At 41.1% G+C, this 16719-nt stretch overlaps 1 protein-coding gene across 1 annotated transcript; it reads right to left on the reverse strand.

Moving 5' to 3' along the window:
* Positions 1–183: 183 nt before the first annotated feature.
* On the reverse strand, positions 184–14305 carry TCN1 (transcobalamin 1). Its single transcript, XM_060754940.2, has 9 exons — positions 14124–14305; positions 11589–11780; positions 8738–8887; positions 7870–8022; positions 6045–6226; positions 4299–4485; positions 2220–2412; positions 1285–1403; positions 184–435 (listed from the first exon to the last, which is right to left on the reverse strand). The coding sequence occupies exons 1-9, from the start codon at positions 14179–14181 to the stop codon at positions 374–376; spliced, it is 1296 nt and encodes a 431-aa protein (XP_060610923.2). The 5' UTR covers positions 14182–14305; the 3' UTR covers positions 184–373.
* Between the last annotated feature and the right edge of the window lie 2414 nt (positions 14306–16719).

The raw sequence follows: 16719 nt of genomic DNA on the forward strand, positions 1-16719 counted from the left end.
TTTGAAAGCAATATTCCTGCTTCTTGGCAGGGGTTTGGACTGGATGGCCCATGAGGTCTCTTCCAACTCTTTGATTCTATGATTCTATGATATAATAACTAGATACAGTACATGGAAAGATACAAGTTACACAGAAAGTCAAAGAAATCAGAAACAATTTATTAAAGGATTAGAAATGATGAAGTCTTTGTGGGGGGTGAAACTGCCACCAGTCTGGTCCCAATTTTCGATGCTTCAAACTCACAAAAGTTCAAAAAATATTTTTAAAATAATTAAAAATAATATATTTATTATAGAGCCCTTGGTGAAGATAGATTTTCCCAGGGAGATCCTTGTGGCTCAACAACAGTGGTCCTTGCTTAAATCCCGAAGATCAGTAAGTTGTGAATTTAACCATCAAGTTCTCTCCATCAGACACAACATATTCCCCAGCACCTAGGAGAAAAGAGACACAATGATTTCAAACTTGAAAAGTAACAGTTCCAACTTAATCCTTTTCTATACTCTAAGCTTATCTTGCATGCTGGCCAGTCTGTACTCTAAATACCGTTCCTGGAGCCTGGTGGGGCATATTCCCATTGCCACGTTCTGTCAAGCGCCCTGTCACACCACTCCTTTATGCCACACTAATTTTAGATGAAATCTGCTCCAGTCAGTCTTGTGAGGGTAGCAGATTGTCTGTTGCATATTTTTGTCTACATCAAAGGCAACTCCTGTATCCTGCCCCTAGCTTCATAAGAGTCTAATTTACTTTTTAGAAATTGTAGCCAAAACAGGGCTATGGCATATGATAATTTAACAGCAAACAAATGAAGAACCGCCAGAAGTAAATATCAGAAATCAGAAGAGAGGGTTTCAACATAATAGAAAAGTCATCTAACCAATTTGAGCACCAGAAGTGGCCTGGGGCTCTTGCCAAAAATTTCTTTGGGAATCCATGAGGGTGGAATTAGCCAACCACACCCAAACCATGACCACTAATAAATTGTTAATGGAAAAAAGAGCTTAAAGAAAATTACATCAGAAATTGTTACTGAATTGATTCTGGAAAAGGGAGTCATTAACAGATTATTTCCAGTGTAGGGAAAAACCTGTTCCTGCATGGCAATACCTGGAGATGTGATACAATAAAGCTGAGGCAAATGCAGGACTCATTAATTGTTATGATGGTATAACAGTATGGTGGGATAATGCCCCTTGTTTTTCAATTTTCCTTCCTCTGTTCTCTAGTACTACCTATAGATCTTCTCATTTTTATCCACATTTGCCCTGACTTGTCCATACCTTTGCTCAAGGGAATTTTCCCACTGAGGAGCTGCCAGTAGGTACGCTTGTTGCTGTCCTCTCTTAGGTCTTGCACAGAAGTGATGTAAGGTCCCCAATTACTCTGCTTATAGGTGAACCTGATGCAGAAGAGATTTTCAAGAGAAACACCATTACTTTACTCCTGAATAATAGGGACAACTCCCGTTACCCATGTTTTCCAACATATTGGTGATGAAAACTGGGACATATGTGTTCAGATAACATTAGAATGTAGTCAAAATGGCAAAAGTTATTACTAAGGAAGAATAGATGATGAAGGGAGGAAATGGTGAGGGATAACTGGGGATTCAGCCCAGGTAGAGCAAGAGGGGCATCCAGTTCTCACTTCTAACATAAAACACGGAGTTGACTGAATGCCAACACTGGATGAGATATGAATCCATATCACTCTTCAAGATATTGAGAAGACACTATTAAGCTGAATGAGCAAAAGTCTAGCTCTAGAGGACCAGGTTATCCTCCTCGGGGCAGACACTGAGTAAAGTATATTTTACTAATGATCATCAACAGCCTCCCCTTTAACCCTAAGATTAAATTTATTTTATTATTTATTTCGGGTACTTTTACCCCCCCCCCTTCTCAACCCCCGAGGGGGGACTCAGGGCGGCTTACAAAAAGGCACAAATCCTATGCAGATTTGTTATTCAGACCAATTGTAGTACCTCTTATAAATGGATGATTAACCACACCATACTTTCGGCAGTGGCTCTCAGTAGCAACCACTTTGGATGCTAGAGCAGCCCTCCTTCACTCATGGTTCTGTCCTCCTTCACTCATGGAGCCAGCATGATGTTGGGTGATCCAAGCTGGCTGGCTCTGTGGATGATGGGGACTAAACTGCGTTTGCTGTCAAATCATAAATGAGTGCCGGCCTTGGTGCACAAGCTGGTTACCTGAACCTCTTAGGGTCTTTTTCCTGGGCAGCCTCCATGACTCTGAAGAATACTGAGCCCTCTGGGACAGTAACTGTGGTAGATTCAGAGAACCTGTTGCTGTAACTGTCGGTGACCATATACATAACCGTAATTGAATGCTGAGAGACAAGTGGCGTGGTTTGTTGGAAAGCAAAGTGGATATAGTGATCATCTTGGAAATAAGACAGAACAGAAGCAGTTAGGGTTGGATGCATCAGTCTATTTCTGATCTTCTAAGTGCACATGCAATCAGTCACATGTCCTTTCCATCCAATTTGCACATCAGTATTTTGAAATGCACTAAAATTTATTTATTATATACATGTTTCCTCAATGTGCACATTTTTATATGCAGTGTTTGCTAATGGCTGTGGGATTGTTGTTTTTTTTACCCATTTGCAAAGTATCAATAGTCCCTGCCTTTACATCACATGCTGAGTCTTCCTTATCTGAAATGCTTGGGACCAAAAGTGTTTGGGATTTAAAACTTTAACAACATTTCAATCAGATAGGACCCAAGACTAAACATGAAATTCATTTATGTTTCATATACACCTTAGACACATGGCATGAAAATAATTTTATACAACATTTTAAATAATTTTGAGGATGAAACAAACTGTGTACATTGAACCATCAAAAAGCGAAAGTGGAGAATTTTGGTTTTGGGGGGATTTTTGAATTCTATATATGGGATGCTCAACCTATATGAGAACTGCCTGCCTTTAAACAAGGAATGTATGCAGATATGGAGAAAGTGGAGGAGCCAACTGCTGCCAGGTCTTCCAAATTTATTCATATATCAGCTTGAATTTTTCTCTTTGGAGACATGCCTCATTTTCACGACACCAGAAATACTTGTGTTCTTTTGGATTTACTTTTTGTTTCTAGTTGTATAGTAAAGACTGACAGCAAGATCATACAGGTAAATGACAGAAGACTCGAGATAAATGGTTCTGTCCCCTGACTAGAAGGTGTACTGTATATGATCATCTTTTCTCAAGGAGGTACTTAGAGAAAAAACAAGGGCCAGTTCAGATGCCCAAATAGTAATCTGACATGCATAAAGAGCTAAAGGGCATAGAATTATTGCTGGTAGAAAGGGCATTGTGTGTGTGTGTGTGTGTATGAGCAGAGCTTGAATGAAGTTACTGACATGTTTAGGATTACATAAGCCTTTTTCAAGACAGCTTGAAAGCTTTCCTGCCCATGCACCTAATAGAAGCTGTAGTGCTGCTACCAGTGACAGCTGGTGGATCTATACCTGTGGACTGGCAAATCCACTGTTTTAACCTGAACTTTTAAAGGGACAATCCACAATTCAACACTGAGTAGCTCCTTGAAAAACTAGAGTAACACCAAGAGCAGATTCAGTGTTCCACTGGAATGGAAGACATCAGATACAACTGGGTGGCCCTGGGATTGGCATGTGAAAAGCTTTCATCATAAAACACTCTCTTACATCCAAAGTGATTGCATTTTCCATGTTCAGATGAGAATATAAGTGGTGTAAACATATCACATTTAGGTTTCAGAATGAACAATCCTGTTGGAGCATGTAAAAATCAGTTGGTGAGTGTATTAACTGAAAAATGCAAAGCACAAAGCTGACTGGTTGGGCCATGCCCAGAAGCTAACTGAGCCTGGGAGTTTTGGCAACAGTTACATGTTTAAGTTTCCTGTGCAGGAGTTTATCAATACAGTATTATTATTATTATTGTTTCTTGGCTGCTGGAGGGAGATGCTTCACACGGACACCAAAGGGCCATTTGAATCTCTCTCAAAGGACATTGCATGACTCAAAGCAACTGTTCTCATGACTGTATATATGTTGCTCTGCATAACAAAAAGTAAACACATTATTCTTTACTGATAATCTGTGTGGTATATCTTTTCTCTAGCAAGTCAGTGTGTGGATTGGTAAAGATGTGAACTACACGTGATTTTCATTCCACCACAAATTCCTGATGGTAGTCCTCTGATGCTCCCAGTGAAGGATTAGTTCTTTGAATCTATCCATTTCTTGAAGCTTCACTTGGAATGCCCTGCAGTGCTTACCTTCATCTTTGGAGCAGTTAAAACTATTTATATCAAAATAAGTCCGGCCCCCCAGAGATGGGAGAAGTTGGGCAGCAGCCATAGGATTGTCAAAAGTGCCTTTGGGAATCTCGCTAAGGACTGTTGCCAAAGTCTGGGTACAGTTCCAGGATCCAGGTGCAAGATATTTGTCAGCTACAACTAAAGCCTGGAAACAGAAAGAAATGTCATTGTGCAAGAAAAATCCCAAACTTGGTTGGCTAAGGGTTAGTGTTCACTGTTAATGCTAAGACCTAACCCCTGCAAATACAAGGGTAACACTGTAGAGCCATTAAATTAACTGCTGAGTGTTAATGTCAAAGACATTTGGGGACCCAATAGGTGAAGGCTATATACCACCTGGGTTCTTTCAGCAATTATATACCAATATACAGAAAAATCCACATGTCTTCTTGGAGAATACGTATTCTTACTCAGAATATAGAGATGCTACCTTTTTTTTTTACCACAGCCCTCAAAATCAGCCAGCTTTTACTGGAAAATACGTAACAGTAAGACAGATTCCTTACTGTGCTTTTTCAAGAAAGCTGAATGGTGTCAATTAAGAAGAGTCAGCACTGAAAGAATAGGCTCCCTTTCCCCAGTTGCCTTCCATATGCTGGACTAAAATTCCCATCACCCCCAGTTATGAAAGATGCACTTATAGGAAATCGGCTATTTCCCTGAAAGCATTAATATATTTTTGTTATTCTGATAAAATAAAACAGGAAGATGGGTCCATAGAACCACAATGTGAGCACTGCATTCGATTCGGTTATCTCATTTCAAGAAAGTACATAAACCAATTGGAGCAGGTTCAGAAAAGGGCAAAAGGATGGTAAGAGGTATGAAGAACACATATTTGGAAAGGTTGAAGGAGCAGGGCATGTTCAGCCTGGTGAAGAAGAAGATATGGAGGTGACATGATTGCTCTCTAAAGAGATGACATAAAGATGAGATTGCAGGTTTGTTCTCTGCTACTCCAAAGGCTAGAATTTGATTTCATAGTTTAAGGTTACAAGAGAGCAGATTTCAACTAAAAATTATAAGGAACTTCTAGGTGCTTAGAGTGGTTTGGCTATGAAACCAAGTAGTTAGAAAGGTGGTGGGGTCTCTTTCTCTGTATGTCTTCAGAAAGAGACAGGGCAGCTATCGGATGTGAAATTCCTGCACTGAGTGGACATGATTGTTGGAGCATGCAAGGAATCAGCGAGTGTGTGTGTGTGTGTGTGTGTGTGTGAACTGTAAAATAAAATGCATGAAGCTGATTGGTCAGGCAATGCCTGGGGAGCAGGCTGAGCCTGGGACTTTTGGTTACTGTAATATTTTGTTCAGGTTTGAGCTATGCATGTTCAGAGAGAAGAAGAAAGAAGCAGAGAGAGACAGAGTTTGGAGTGTGCTCTTGCTTCATGAGCTGCTGACAGAGGTTATTCACGTGGGCAGAGAAAGGCCATTTTAAATCTCTCGTATAAGGACATTATGTGAGTTGATACAACTGATCACATTGTACATATGTTGTTCTGAATTAAGAAGAGTAAACTATGTGTTCTTTATTGTTCACTTGAGTAGCATATTTTATTTCTCTGAAAAGGTAGTGGTGGGCTGATCAAACATGAACTACACGTGGTTTATTTTACATTGTGCCACAATGATGACCAATAAGGCCTCTTTCAAATCTATGATTTTATGTGCTTAAATGATACATTCTAGGCAGATCCTTGCACTCACCTGCATGGCCTCTCCAGTGCTGTACATGTTCCCAATTATGCCGCTGTTACTTTTGTGTTCCAACATTTTCTTCAGCAGCCACTGTACATTTGCTGAGATTGTCCTGTTCTCCTTTACCAGTGTAGCATCATCCATGGTGTTCTGTACACAGATCTGAGCCAAGATTGCTAATGCTGCGGTGTCTATGTAGGAAAGTAGAAAATGGAAGTGAAGTTCTCAGCTTTCTCAAATACAATCCAATGCTCACAGAATAAAGATAGTAACAGAAGAATTCAATAGATATCTCAATCAATTCCCAGTCCATGCCAGTTTATCCCCACTTGATTTCTACCATCAAAGAAAACATGAATTTATTAACCTTATGAATTCCCTCTTAAAGTATGCATCTGCATGCATTTTTAAAGCTGTAGAGTGTAGACAAAAATTCAGAATGGTATGCAATTTGAAGGTAACTACACTCTAGTGTATGGGAGTCTCTTTCAGAGATTTCAGTTGGTTATACTAGCTTGGGGGGGAGGGGGTCTGGGAATTTATTTAGTATGTAAGGTGACTCTGGAGAACAGGTTTCAAATCTCCACCCAGCCATGAAAACCCATGAATGCCTGGGTGACCTTGGGCAACTCATATACTTCACCTCAGGGAATCCCATGAAGTTACTGTAATTTGAAATGAATTAAAGGAGCACCAACAACAAATATACAGTCCAAATCCCATATACGGTAAACAGAAAACACATTCTGGTTTATGAATGACAATAATACTTCAGACAGTATCACAAGCAAGGTGGGATGGCACTATTCTATCCTGCTATAAATCCCATAAAAACAAAATGTTATACAGGGTTAGTCAAAATGAATAGGCCAATAAGAAAATTAATTGTACCCGAATTGGCCTATTCATTTTGACTAACCCTGTATATATAAATAAAAATGTAATGTTTGTTTGTGGGATTAACATAACTCAAAAACCACTGGATGAAAAGACACCAAATTTGGCCACAAGACACCTACTAACGCAAGGAGTGTCCATCACTAAAAAAAAATTATTTTGTCATTTGGGAGTCATAATTGCTGGGATTTATAGTTCACGTACAATCAAAGAGCATTCTGAACTCCACCAACAATGGAATTGAACCAAACGTGGCACACAGGACTCCCATGACCAACAGAAAACACTAGAAGGGTTTGGTGGGCATTGATGTTGAGTTTGGGAGTTGTAATACACCCACATCCAGAGAGCACTGTGGACTCAAACAATGATGGATCTGGACCAAACGTGGCACAAATATTCCATATGCTCAACTAGGAACACAGATGGAGCTTGGGGGAAATAGATCTTGACATTTGGGAGTTGTAGTTACTGGAATTTATAGTTCATCTACAATCAAAGAGAACTCTGAACCCCACGAACGACAGAATTGGAGCAAACTTCCCAAACAGAACCCCTATGGTCAATAGAAAATACTTAAGGCCATCCAGTCCAACTCCCTTCACCAGGGCAAGAAAACGTAATCAAAGCCCTCCTGACAAAGAGCCATCCAGCCATAGATATAGATATAGGCACACACAGATGTTGTATCATAGATTTGAAAAAGACCCCTTATATGTTATATGTTGCATATCCCAGAGTAGACAATCTCCACATCAACACTGACAAAGAAACAAGAAATACTATTTACCCACTAGCATAAAAAATTACATATATTAGAAACCATCACTTTCTCATTACTTTATTTTCCAGATCACCAGACTGGGCCACAGCAACGCCTGCCAGGGGATGGCTAATTGTTTATAAAAATGGAAGCTCCAAATTCATCTTAACTCACCTACAGAGAACTGGCCAGAAAGGTAATATTTCTTCTCATCTGGGCTGAACAGATCTGCTATCTGTGTGGGTGAAAATGTGCCTTGAAGCTGGCAGAGGGCAAGGACACTTAAGCCAAGCTGGTAATAATTGGTCAGAGGATTATTGTTATTGTCTGAGAAGAAACAAACAGATGGAAAAGCCATCAAAATGGGTAGAATGAGGCACAAGAAAGTCAAAAAGAAACACTGTTTGGGAGGAAATAGAACAAGGATGTAATGAGGGAACTCTGAATACAATTGAGGGATAAAGATATATGGAAGATCAAGGGACAGATATGGAAAATGTTATACAAGAGAGGAAACATGAGAAAAAATAGAATCATAAGAGAGAAAAATAGGGACATAGCTATTAAAGTGGAATAATAAGATAAAGGTTTCCCCTTGACATTAAGTCTAGTCATGTCCAACTCTGGGTGATGGTGCTCATCTCCATTTCTAAGCCATCATTGTCCGTAGATACCTCCAAGGTTGTGTGGCCAGCATAACTGCATGAAGCACTGTTACCTTCCCACTGGAGTGGTATCTATTAATCTACTCACATTTGCATTTTTTGAACTGCTAGGTTGGCAGAAGCCGGGGCTAACAGTGGGAGCTCACCCTCCTCCCTGGATTCAAATCGCCGACATTTCAGTTGGCAAGTTCAACAGCTCAGCAGTTTACCCCACTGCAGCACTGAAGGCTCAAAGTGGAACAATAGTGCTATAAAATATGAGACAGGGCCCTTAGTCTTAGAGGAATGAAGGGGAAGCAAGTAGGGATGTGCAAAAAGATGACCATGGGAAAGGATAATGAGTCCTCTCCCAATACTGTTGAAGTCATGATCCTCACTGATGTTTGTCATCTCCATGTCAAATTTCTGTTCTAAGAGCCTCACTAGATCAAGCACGAAATACTCATCCGAAACTCTTCGAGGATTTGAGCAGGAAGCCTGGTGAGCCAAGGCATAGAGGGCCACTTGGCCTGAAGAGAAGTCTTTCCCTGTAAAAATAAGGAAGAAGGGAAAAGAATGAGTTATGCAAGATCCTATTCATTTGAATCCAGGGAAGATCTCATGGCTTTGTTGTCTATGGGCTCTTCCAAACTACTGCAAATTAGTGAGAGCTTTCACAACAGAGGATCTCGAGCTTGCTTTTGCATCCACTTGGGATACTTCAGTCTCCATGGAAGGATAGAGGAAGCTGTATGACATCAGATCTCATGACACTGGCTGACCTTGGACAAATCACACTAGGCCAAGGGAATTTTGGCAAGTCATGATTCAGATCTCTTCAGTACTTTTGTTCACTATTGGCTCCAGATGTCATGAGACCTACATGAGAATGCCTTTGTTTTTAAAGCCTTGTAAAGGAATGAGCCAGCGTTGTGTTATGGTTCATGCATTAAACTATGACTCTAGAGCAGTGGTTGTCAACCTGGGGTCCCCAGATGTTTTTGGTCTTCAACTCCCAGAAATCCTAACAGCTGGTAAACTGGCTGGGATTTCTGGGTGTTGTAGGCCAAAAACATCCGGGGACCCCAGGTTGACAACCACTGCTCTAGAGACTAGGGTTCAAATTAAACTCAGCCATTAAAACTCATTGGGTGACCTTGAGCAAATCACACTCAGTCTGAGAAAGGCGAAGAAAGCCTTGTGATAACATCACATTGGAGCTGCTGTATATTGCAAGTGACTTGGGGGCATATAATAAGTGTTCTTATTAACTTGATATAAGGAATCACCTTTGCTTTCGTTCTCCCACCCAGCAGGGAGGAAGACAAAAGGCCTAAGAACCTGATAGGAATTTTAAGTATCAAAACATACCAATCCTCCTTTCCTTTCCCTTCTTTTCTCTCTCTCTTTTTTAACTGCAATATATCTGCCATTTCTTAAAATAATCTGGGTGGGACTATAATATTGCGAGAGACTCCTTGTGACCCCAAAGCACCTACCGATAACAAATAGTCTGGATAGTCAACATGATAGCCCCCTGGGCTTAAAGTCTTGCTGTTGAACTCCAGATCCGTGAATAGTAAAACTGCAGCCATCCTGGATTTGATCCTGGATGAGTGTGCAGATCTGGCTTCAATTACTGAAACCTGGTTGGACAAACCAAGAGGGTCAACCTCACCCAGCTCTGTCCTCCAGGTTTTGGAATGCACCAACAAACTAGGCCTTGGGGGAGAGGAGGCGGAATCCCAATAGTCTATTGAGATTCCATCCTCCTGATCTGGTGTCCCATCACACAATTTCCGACGTTCGAGTGTGTCTATCTCAGAGAGGGTAACCAGAACAGATTAGATATTCTGCTTGTGTACTGCCAGCTCCGCTGTACAAGTCTCCATACCTTAGGTAGCTGGGGTGGTCTTGAGCCTGGCGTTGGAGTCTCAATGGCTAATTGTGCTGGGAGACTTCAACATCCACACTGAGACTGCCCTTTCAGGAGTGGGTCAGGACTTCATGGCTGCCACGACAACCCTGGAGCTGTCCCAAATTATATCTAGACCCAACCATGTAGCTGGACACACATTGTATCTGGTTTTCAATGCAGGATGGGATGATGGTGTGGATATGGAAGAACTTTCTTTAGTTCCGTTGTCATGGACCAATCACTACCCGATCAGGTTTAGACTAACTGCAACTTCCAACCTCTGCAGGGGTGGGGGACCCATTAAGATGTTCCACCCCAAGAGACTTAAGGATTCTAATGGATTCCTGATGGCTCCTGGGGATTTTCCTGTCATGGTAGCAGACAATCCTGTCAATGCTCTGGCGGACCTCTGGAAAAGGGAGACAACCACAGCAGTTGACATGATCACCCTGAACATCCTCTCTCGCTTAATTATAAGCTGCCTTGAGTCCCCCTTGGGGTAGGGATAAGGTGGGATATAAATAAATAAATAAATAAAATTGGCTCTCTCGTTTACCAGGGACCTAATGGTGATAAAGCAAATGAGGTGGAGACTAGAGTCCCACTGGCAGAAGACTCAGGACGAATCTGACCGAGCACGGGCTAGAGCCTCTCTTAGGACCTACTCCATGGCAAATCCGCAAAATTTAATCTGTGTATTTTACTATGATATTGCTATTTTTAGTTTGCTATGTTTTTTGATTTTGACATTATGTATTATGTTTTTATTCATGCTTTGATATTGCATATATTTTCTGTAAGCTGCCCCAAGGCGGGATATAAATAAGGATGATGATGATAATGATGATTAGCCAACAGCATTTACTCTTCCACGTGTTATCTATGTGCTGCCATGATCTTATTTGCAAGGGTTTTATCCACACTCTTCCTAAACCAAAATACACAGAGTAATTTGGTATTGACAAATATAATGAACAAACTATATGTTGATGGATATTGTCAGTAAACATTTATAGCATGCTGTCATAAAAGCAATAACCCATCTATCCACTTGTTTTTTTTATTGATATCCTTGCTTTCTCCTAAGTTGGGATTCTAGACAGCTTACAAAAGAATAGAATACAATAATACAATATTAAAAGTCAAGACTAAACCAGTCTTAAATATCAACAGAACTGTTACATTTTACACACAGCCCCCAGTAGCCCCCATGATAATCCCCACAATCTTTAATGACTCTGCAGACTAAACACAGATATTTTATGTCCTCCTGCCCTATGCATTTTCAATACATGAAATATCAAATTTTCCAAGAGGATCCTAACTCTTACCATTCTTCATCCTATCTATTGCATCATCAGATAGCCTCTTCAGTAACTTGCGCTCAATGTTCAGGCTGTGATCTTGAGCAAGACGGAGAGCCAGCAAAACATTGGGGTTGGGGAGAGCTTCTGGAGCCATGGCAGATTGGGCCATTTTATTCAGGAGGTAGGTCTCCAGTGGCTTCTGGTCTTCATTTATAGCTAAATGAAAAAGAACAACATTCACCCTGAGATTTTATGAATATTGTCAATTTAGAGAGAAAATCTATGACTCATCATCACCTACAATTAGATCAGCCAAACATGCATATTTCCTTTTGCTCTTGGTCAATTATACTTTAAGTATACAAGCCTTTTCTTTTTTCTGCCAAGTGTATGTTTGTATATGTATGTGGGGGTGTATGTGTACACACAAAGAGACACAGGAGGTTGGACTGAATGTCCATTGTGATCTCTTCCATCTCTATGATTCTATAATTGGATTACTTTGTAAATATAAAGTTATCCTACCAAAAAAAAAAAACCCAAAGAAAACCTTGATTTTGCCTTTTTCTATAAAGGACACAATTTTGCTCTCCAAGTGAATATAATGGAACTTGAGCATCTAGGATTTTGTATCTATGAGTGGTCTTGAAACCACCTTTAGGGAATACCAAGGGCCCACTATAATTGTTGACAAAAATACTAGACTAAGAAAGAAATGTAAAGTTGAATGGCATGTTTTCATCCCAAAAGTCGAGATTTTGTCCTGGCAAAATGGAAACATCCCGTGATTTGGACAGTATCCCAACTACCTAGCATTTCATCTTGCAGGAGAAAAACGCTGGTTTTTTTCTAATCCATTTTTTTCATGATAAATTAGATAATGTTGATTTATTAAATTAAATTCACCTAAAATTTATTTCAACATTTCTGGACTGTAGTGTAACAACATCAGTAGCATAAATCTCCATTTTTGGCATGCTAAAGGCCACCAGACCAGTTATCACAGTATGATTCCAGTATCTAGGGAACAGATATATGCAGTTTTATTTATTCAGCTTCACTTATTCACATAGGACCTCCTGTACAAGCTACACCTTCTTCTGGATACCTCCATATTTGTCCCATTGGAAATAATTTCACTATTGTCCCCCATTTCACGTATTCATACAAAGTATAGGAGCGCATCACCCGCTGATATGGGGACCATACTATATCCCAGGAGACATCAGTGGCACCCACCCAGAGCAATGTTACTGTGTTTTTTTGCATTTCTCTGTGGGCAATTAATAATAATAGGGGTCACGGTGGCACAATGGGTTAAGCCCTTGTGATGGCTGAACTACTGACATGAAGGTTGGCAGTTCAAATCTGCAAGATGGGGTGAGTCAGATCCAGCTTCCCATGCAGGGACATCCCACAGGATGGTAAAAAATCCAGGTGTCTCCTGGGCAACGTCCCTGCAGACAGCCAATTATCTCACACAGAAGTGACTTTCAGTTTCTCAAGTTGCTTCTGCCACAAAAAGATTAATAACAATAGAGGCTGTCCACCCATCAATCACACTCTCACCAGAGGACTGTTGCTACTTCAGTTAGTCTCTCTTCCTCTGGCAAGCCTGCTCACCTGCCCTTGCCTCTGGCAGAAACAGAAGAGAGTAACTATCCACCCCATACAGACAGAAAGAAGGCATGAAAGAGCACTGCACTGGGACACATCAAAACTTTGTTTTGTTACTATTTTGGAGTATAATTCACAAGAACTCTAGTGGTCCTGTAGGCTTATAGTTTTTTGTTTTTTTTAAAAAAACCACCCTCAATATTTGTGAATGTCTTCTTTATGAGACAGCTTAAGGAAAGGCAAGAGGAACTCTGAGTAGGAAACATGAGGTCCTTCCACACAGCCCTATACCCCAGAATATCAAGGCAGAAAATCCCACAATATCTGCTTTGAACTGGGTTATCTGAGTCCACACTCAGATAATGTAGGATTTTCTGCTTTGATATTCTGGGACATAAGGCTGTGTGGAAGGGCCCATGAAGATACTAAAAGGTTAGAGCTGGGATTGACAAGCAGGCTAGAAAGCAACTGATGCCATTCATAATTCTTCATCTGCAGCAAATATTCACAACTAGAGCTTTTTAGGGCATGGAGATAAATGTTTTTCCCTGTCAGTTACTGCAGGTACTAAAAGATACAATGAAAGGATAGGCTCAAAAGATGGCAACCAGATCAAACAGGAGATGAATCTGTACAAAACAAAGGAAGAGAGAAGGACATTGAAAGAAGGCATTAGAAGAGCGATGAAGCAGGTGTGAATCATGATACGGAGCTCACAAAGGAGACAAACAGCAGTGAAGTCAACACGCAGTAGATTTCTGATATTATGGGACTCTTAGACTGAGAATAGACCCCAAGAACCATCTAGTCCAACTCCCAGCCAATAAGGAATGCACAGCTAAGAGGACCCCTTAAAAGAAAGGACATTTGAAAAGGTGTCTTTTTATTATGAAACTCACAGGGCTGAAATTGGTGAGTCCACTTCAGCCTTTTTCTACTCACCACACTGAAGACAACCTTGGATGAGAAGCAGGAATATGAATCCCAAGGGAGACCTCATTGCTGCTCAGATGCTGTTCTTGCCTCCTTAGTAGCTCTGGCGCTGTCCAAGGAGGATGTGAGCAGCTGTGCCAAGCTCTTGGCAAGGTTAGAAAGGGTAGCGACTCCTCCCTCGCTCTGTTTCTTCCTCATAGTTGCTACAAGTAGTTGAGCAATGCCACGGCATGGGTTTGCATCTCCACCCTACAGGAAAGTACAGACTGACTCAACTAGTGGCTGTGAGCAGGCCTGTAGCCAGGATTTTGTTTCGGGGGGGGGGGGGGGGGGACTGAGTCTGAGTGAAAGAGGGTCTACCCTATCAAACCTATTGTATCGTTACCCCAATACCCCCATGCATATGGGATATATTGAGCATGGTGATCAGATCATGATATGAATAAACATAACAGTTTAAATAATGTACCAGTAAGGCCTTCTCGCGGACCACCATGAGAATTTCGGGGGGGGGGGGGCTGAAGCCCCCCAAGGCTACATGCCTGTCTGTGAGTAAAGCATGGGGATTTGAGGAATGGGCAGGAGTTCCTCTTTGAACCTCACGAGGCCAGCCTTCAGTCTGTAAGAGAGGCTTGAAGACAGGTGTGTAGCACCTTTGAAAGATTTGTCCAAATCTTATGTTGATTTTTCTCTGCATGTTCAGTTTCAAAGAATTTGAAAATCCGGTTCTTAAAATAAACAAAGCATCAATATAGCACTGGCTGAGTCAAATAATCACCCTTCCTGTTGCCAACAAAACATGGCTTATAGAAAAGGAAAAATTCAGAACATAGAAAAACAACAGCAAAAGTATGATAGCTGGGACTCTACACTACGCTACTTGCGCAATGCGGGTCAGAATAAATGAAGGGAAGACATGCGCAAGACAGGTCAGAAAGTGGGGGGGGGCAGAAAGGGGGGGATAAGAAACTGCCAAGCATAGTGCTTAAGGCTAGTGAAGCAATGTTAGAGTTATTTACTGTTAAATGATAACAATGGCTTACGAAGATGGATAGAAATGTTTCCTCTCCCTCTTTCTGGCGAACAATGTTCCCACGACTCTGATGTAGCTGCATCTCTCACTCACTGCACTGTCTTGCACACGTGTTCCCCTCATTAATTCAGACCCACGTTGCACAACCAGCGTAGGGTCCCAGCTATCATACCTTTGACAAAACAACAACCTGTGACTGCCAGAATTCCACATATATAGCTTTACCACTAGCCATAGTGTATAGCAGTGGTTCCCAACCTTGTTTTGACCAGGGACCATTTTGACCAGAGACCACTCTCCAACATTAGTACCAAAAGGGTTACGAATCAGATTTTGGTCAACTTTAGATTCGGTTTGGGTATTAGGGGTGCTGATTCAGACAATTGAGTTGGATAGACCACATCAGCTCTAGTTTCTAAGACAGAACATATGCCATCTACTCACCCATAGAAAACCATATTTAGTAATCTAGAGCTGATGTGGTCTATCCAATGCAATTTTCTGAATCAGCAGCCCAAATAAGTTCAGGAACAGGCCCCTGCTTCCAGGCGCCACATGGAATGGATCTGCTGAAGGGGAGGGAGGAGGAGAAGCAGCAGTCAGGAGGCTTGTTGTCGCAGTTTTCGTGGGTAGTCAGCCGCTCCTCCTGACATCCCCATTTCCTCGGCACTCTTGTTGCAACAGTGTAGTAACGGTGAGGATGTGGACTATATTTTAGTTCTTGGGGACCACTGGTGGTCCACAGACCACAGGCTGGAAACCACTGGTGTATAGGAAATTACGAGAACTGTAGTCCTAAAAAAAATGTGTTTCTTTGTTACTGAGAACTAATTGCTTCTCTCTGGTTTCAGTGAGAGCCAATGTAACACAGTTGTTGAGTGTTGGACTAGAACTCTGCAAAACCATTAGAATGAAGATCTGTTTTATACAGTATTTAGGACAAATAAGGCACCGGAGAGACGGCATTTTCACATATTGTTTAAGAGAAAGACAAGTCTTGAACATAAGGTAATTTCAGCAAAGCAGTGGGAATATATTCAGAAAAAAGCATGTGATTTGTCCACATTCTATATTTGAAAACTAAAAAAACAAAGGTGATTAAATATTTGAGAGCGAGAGATCAGAAGCAACTCAGTTATTTTGCCAATAGTTTGGAGTTCTCACAACAGGTGTTCCAGATCAAACCTTGCCATTCCATGCTCACCTGGACTAAACTACCCTGAACATAAGTGAAGCTTACTTCTAAGTAGGGAGATATTTAAGCTGGCAACCCCATATTTACCTGGCTGACTTAGTAAGTAGGGTTTTATTTCTTAGTAGACATATTATGCTGTGCTATTACTAGAGGAGTAAGTCCAATGGAAAATACCTAAGAATACAGTGATTGCGTTGTAACAAGCAACTGCTTGTATTCCACCCTTCAATCTGACAATAGAGAAGACCTCACAACCTCTGAGGATGCCTGCCATATATGCAGGTGAAATATCAGGAGAGAATGCTTCTAGAATATGGCCATTCAGCCCGAAAAACCTACAACAACCCAATAGAGAAGTCACTAGTTTTAGATACATA

The sequence above is a fragment of the Anolis sagrei genome, chromosome 1, assembly GCF_037176765.1.
Source record: "Anolis sagrei isolate rAnoSag1 chromosome 1, rAnoSag1.mat, whole genome shotgun sequence".
Classification (NCBI taxonomy): Eukaryota; Metazoa; Chordata; class Lepidosauria; order Squamata; family Dactyloidae; genus Anolis; species Anolis sagrei.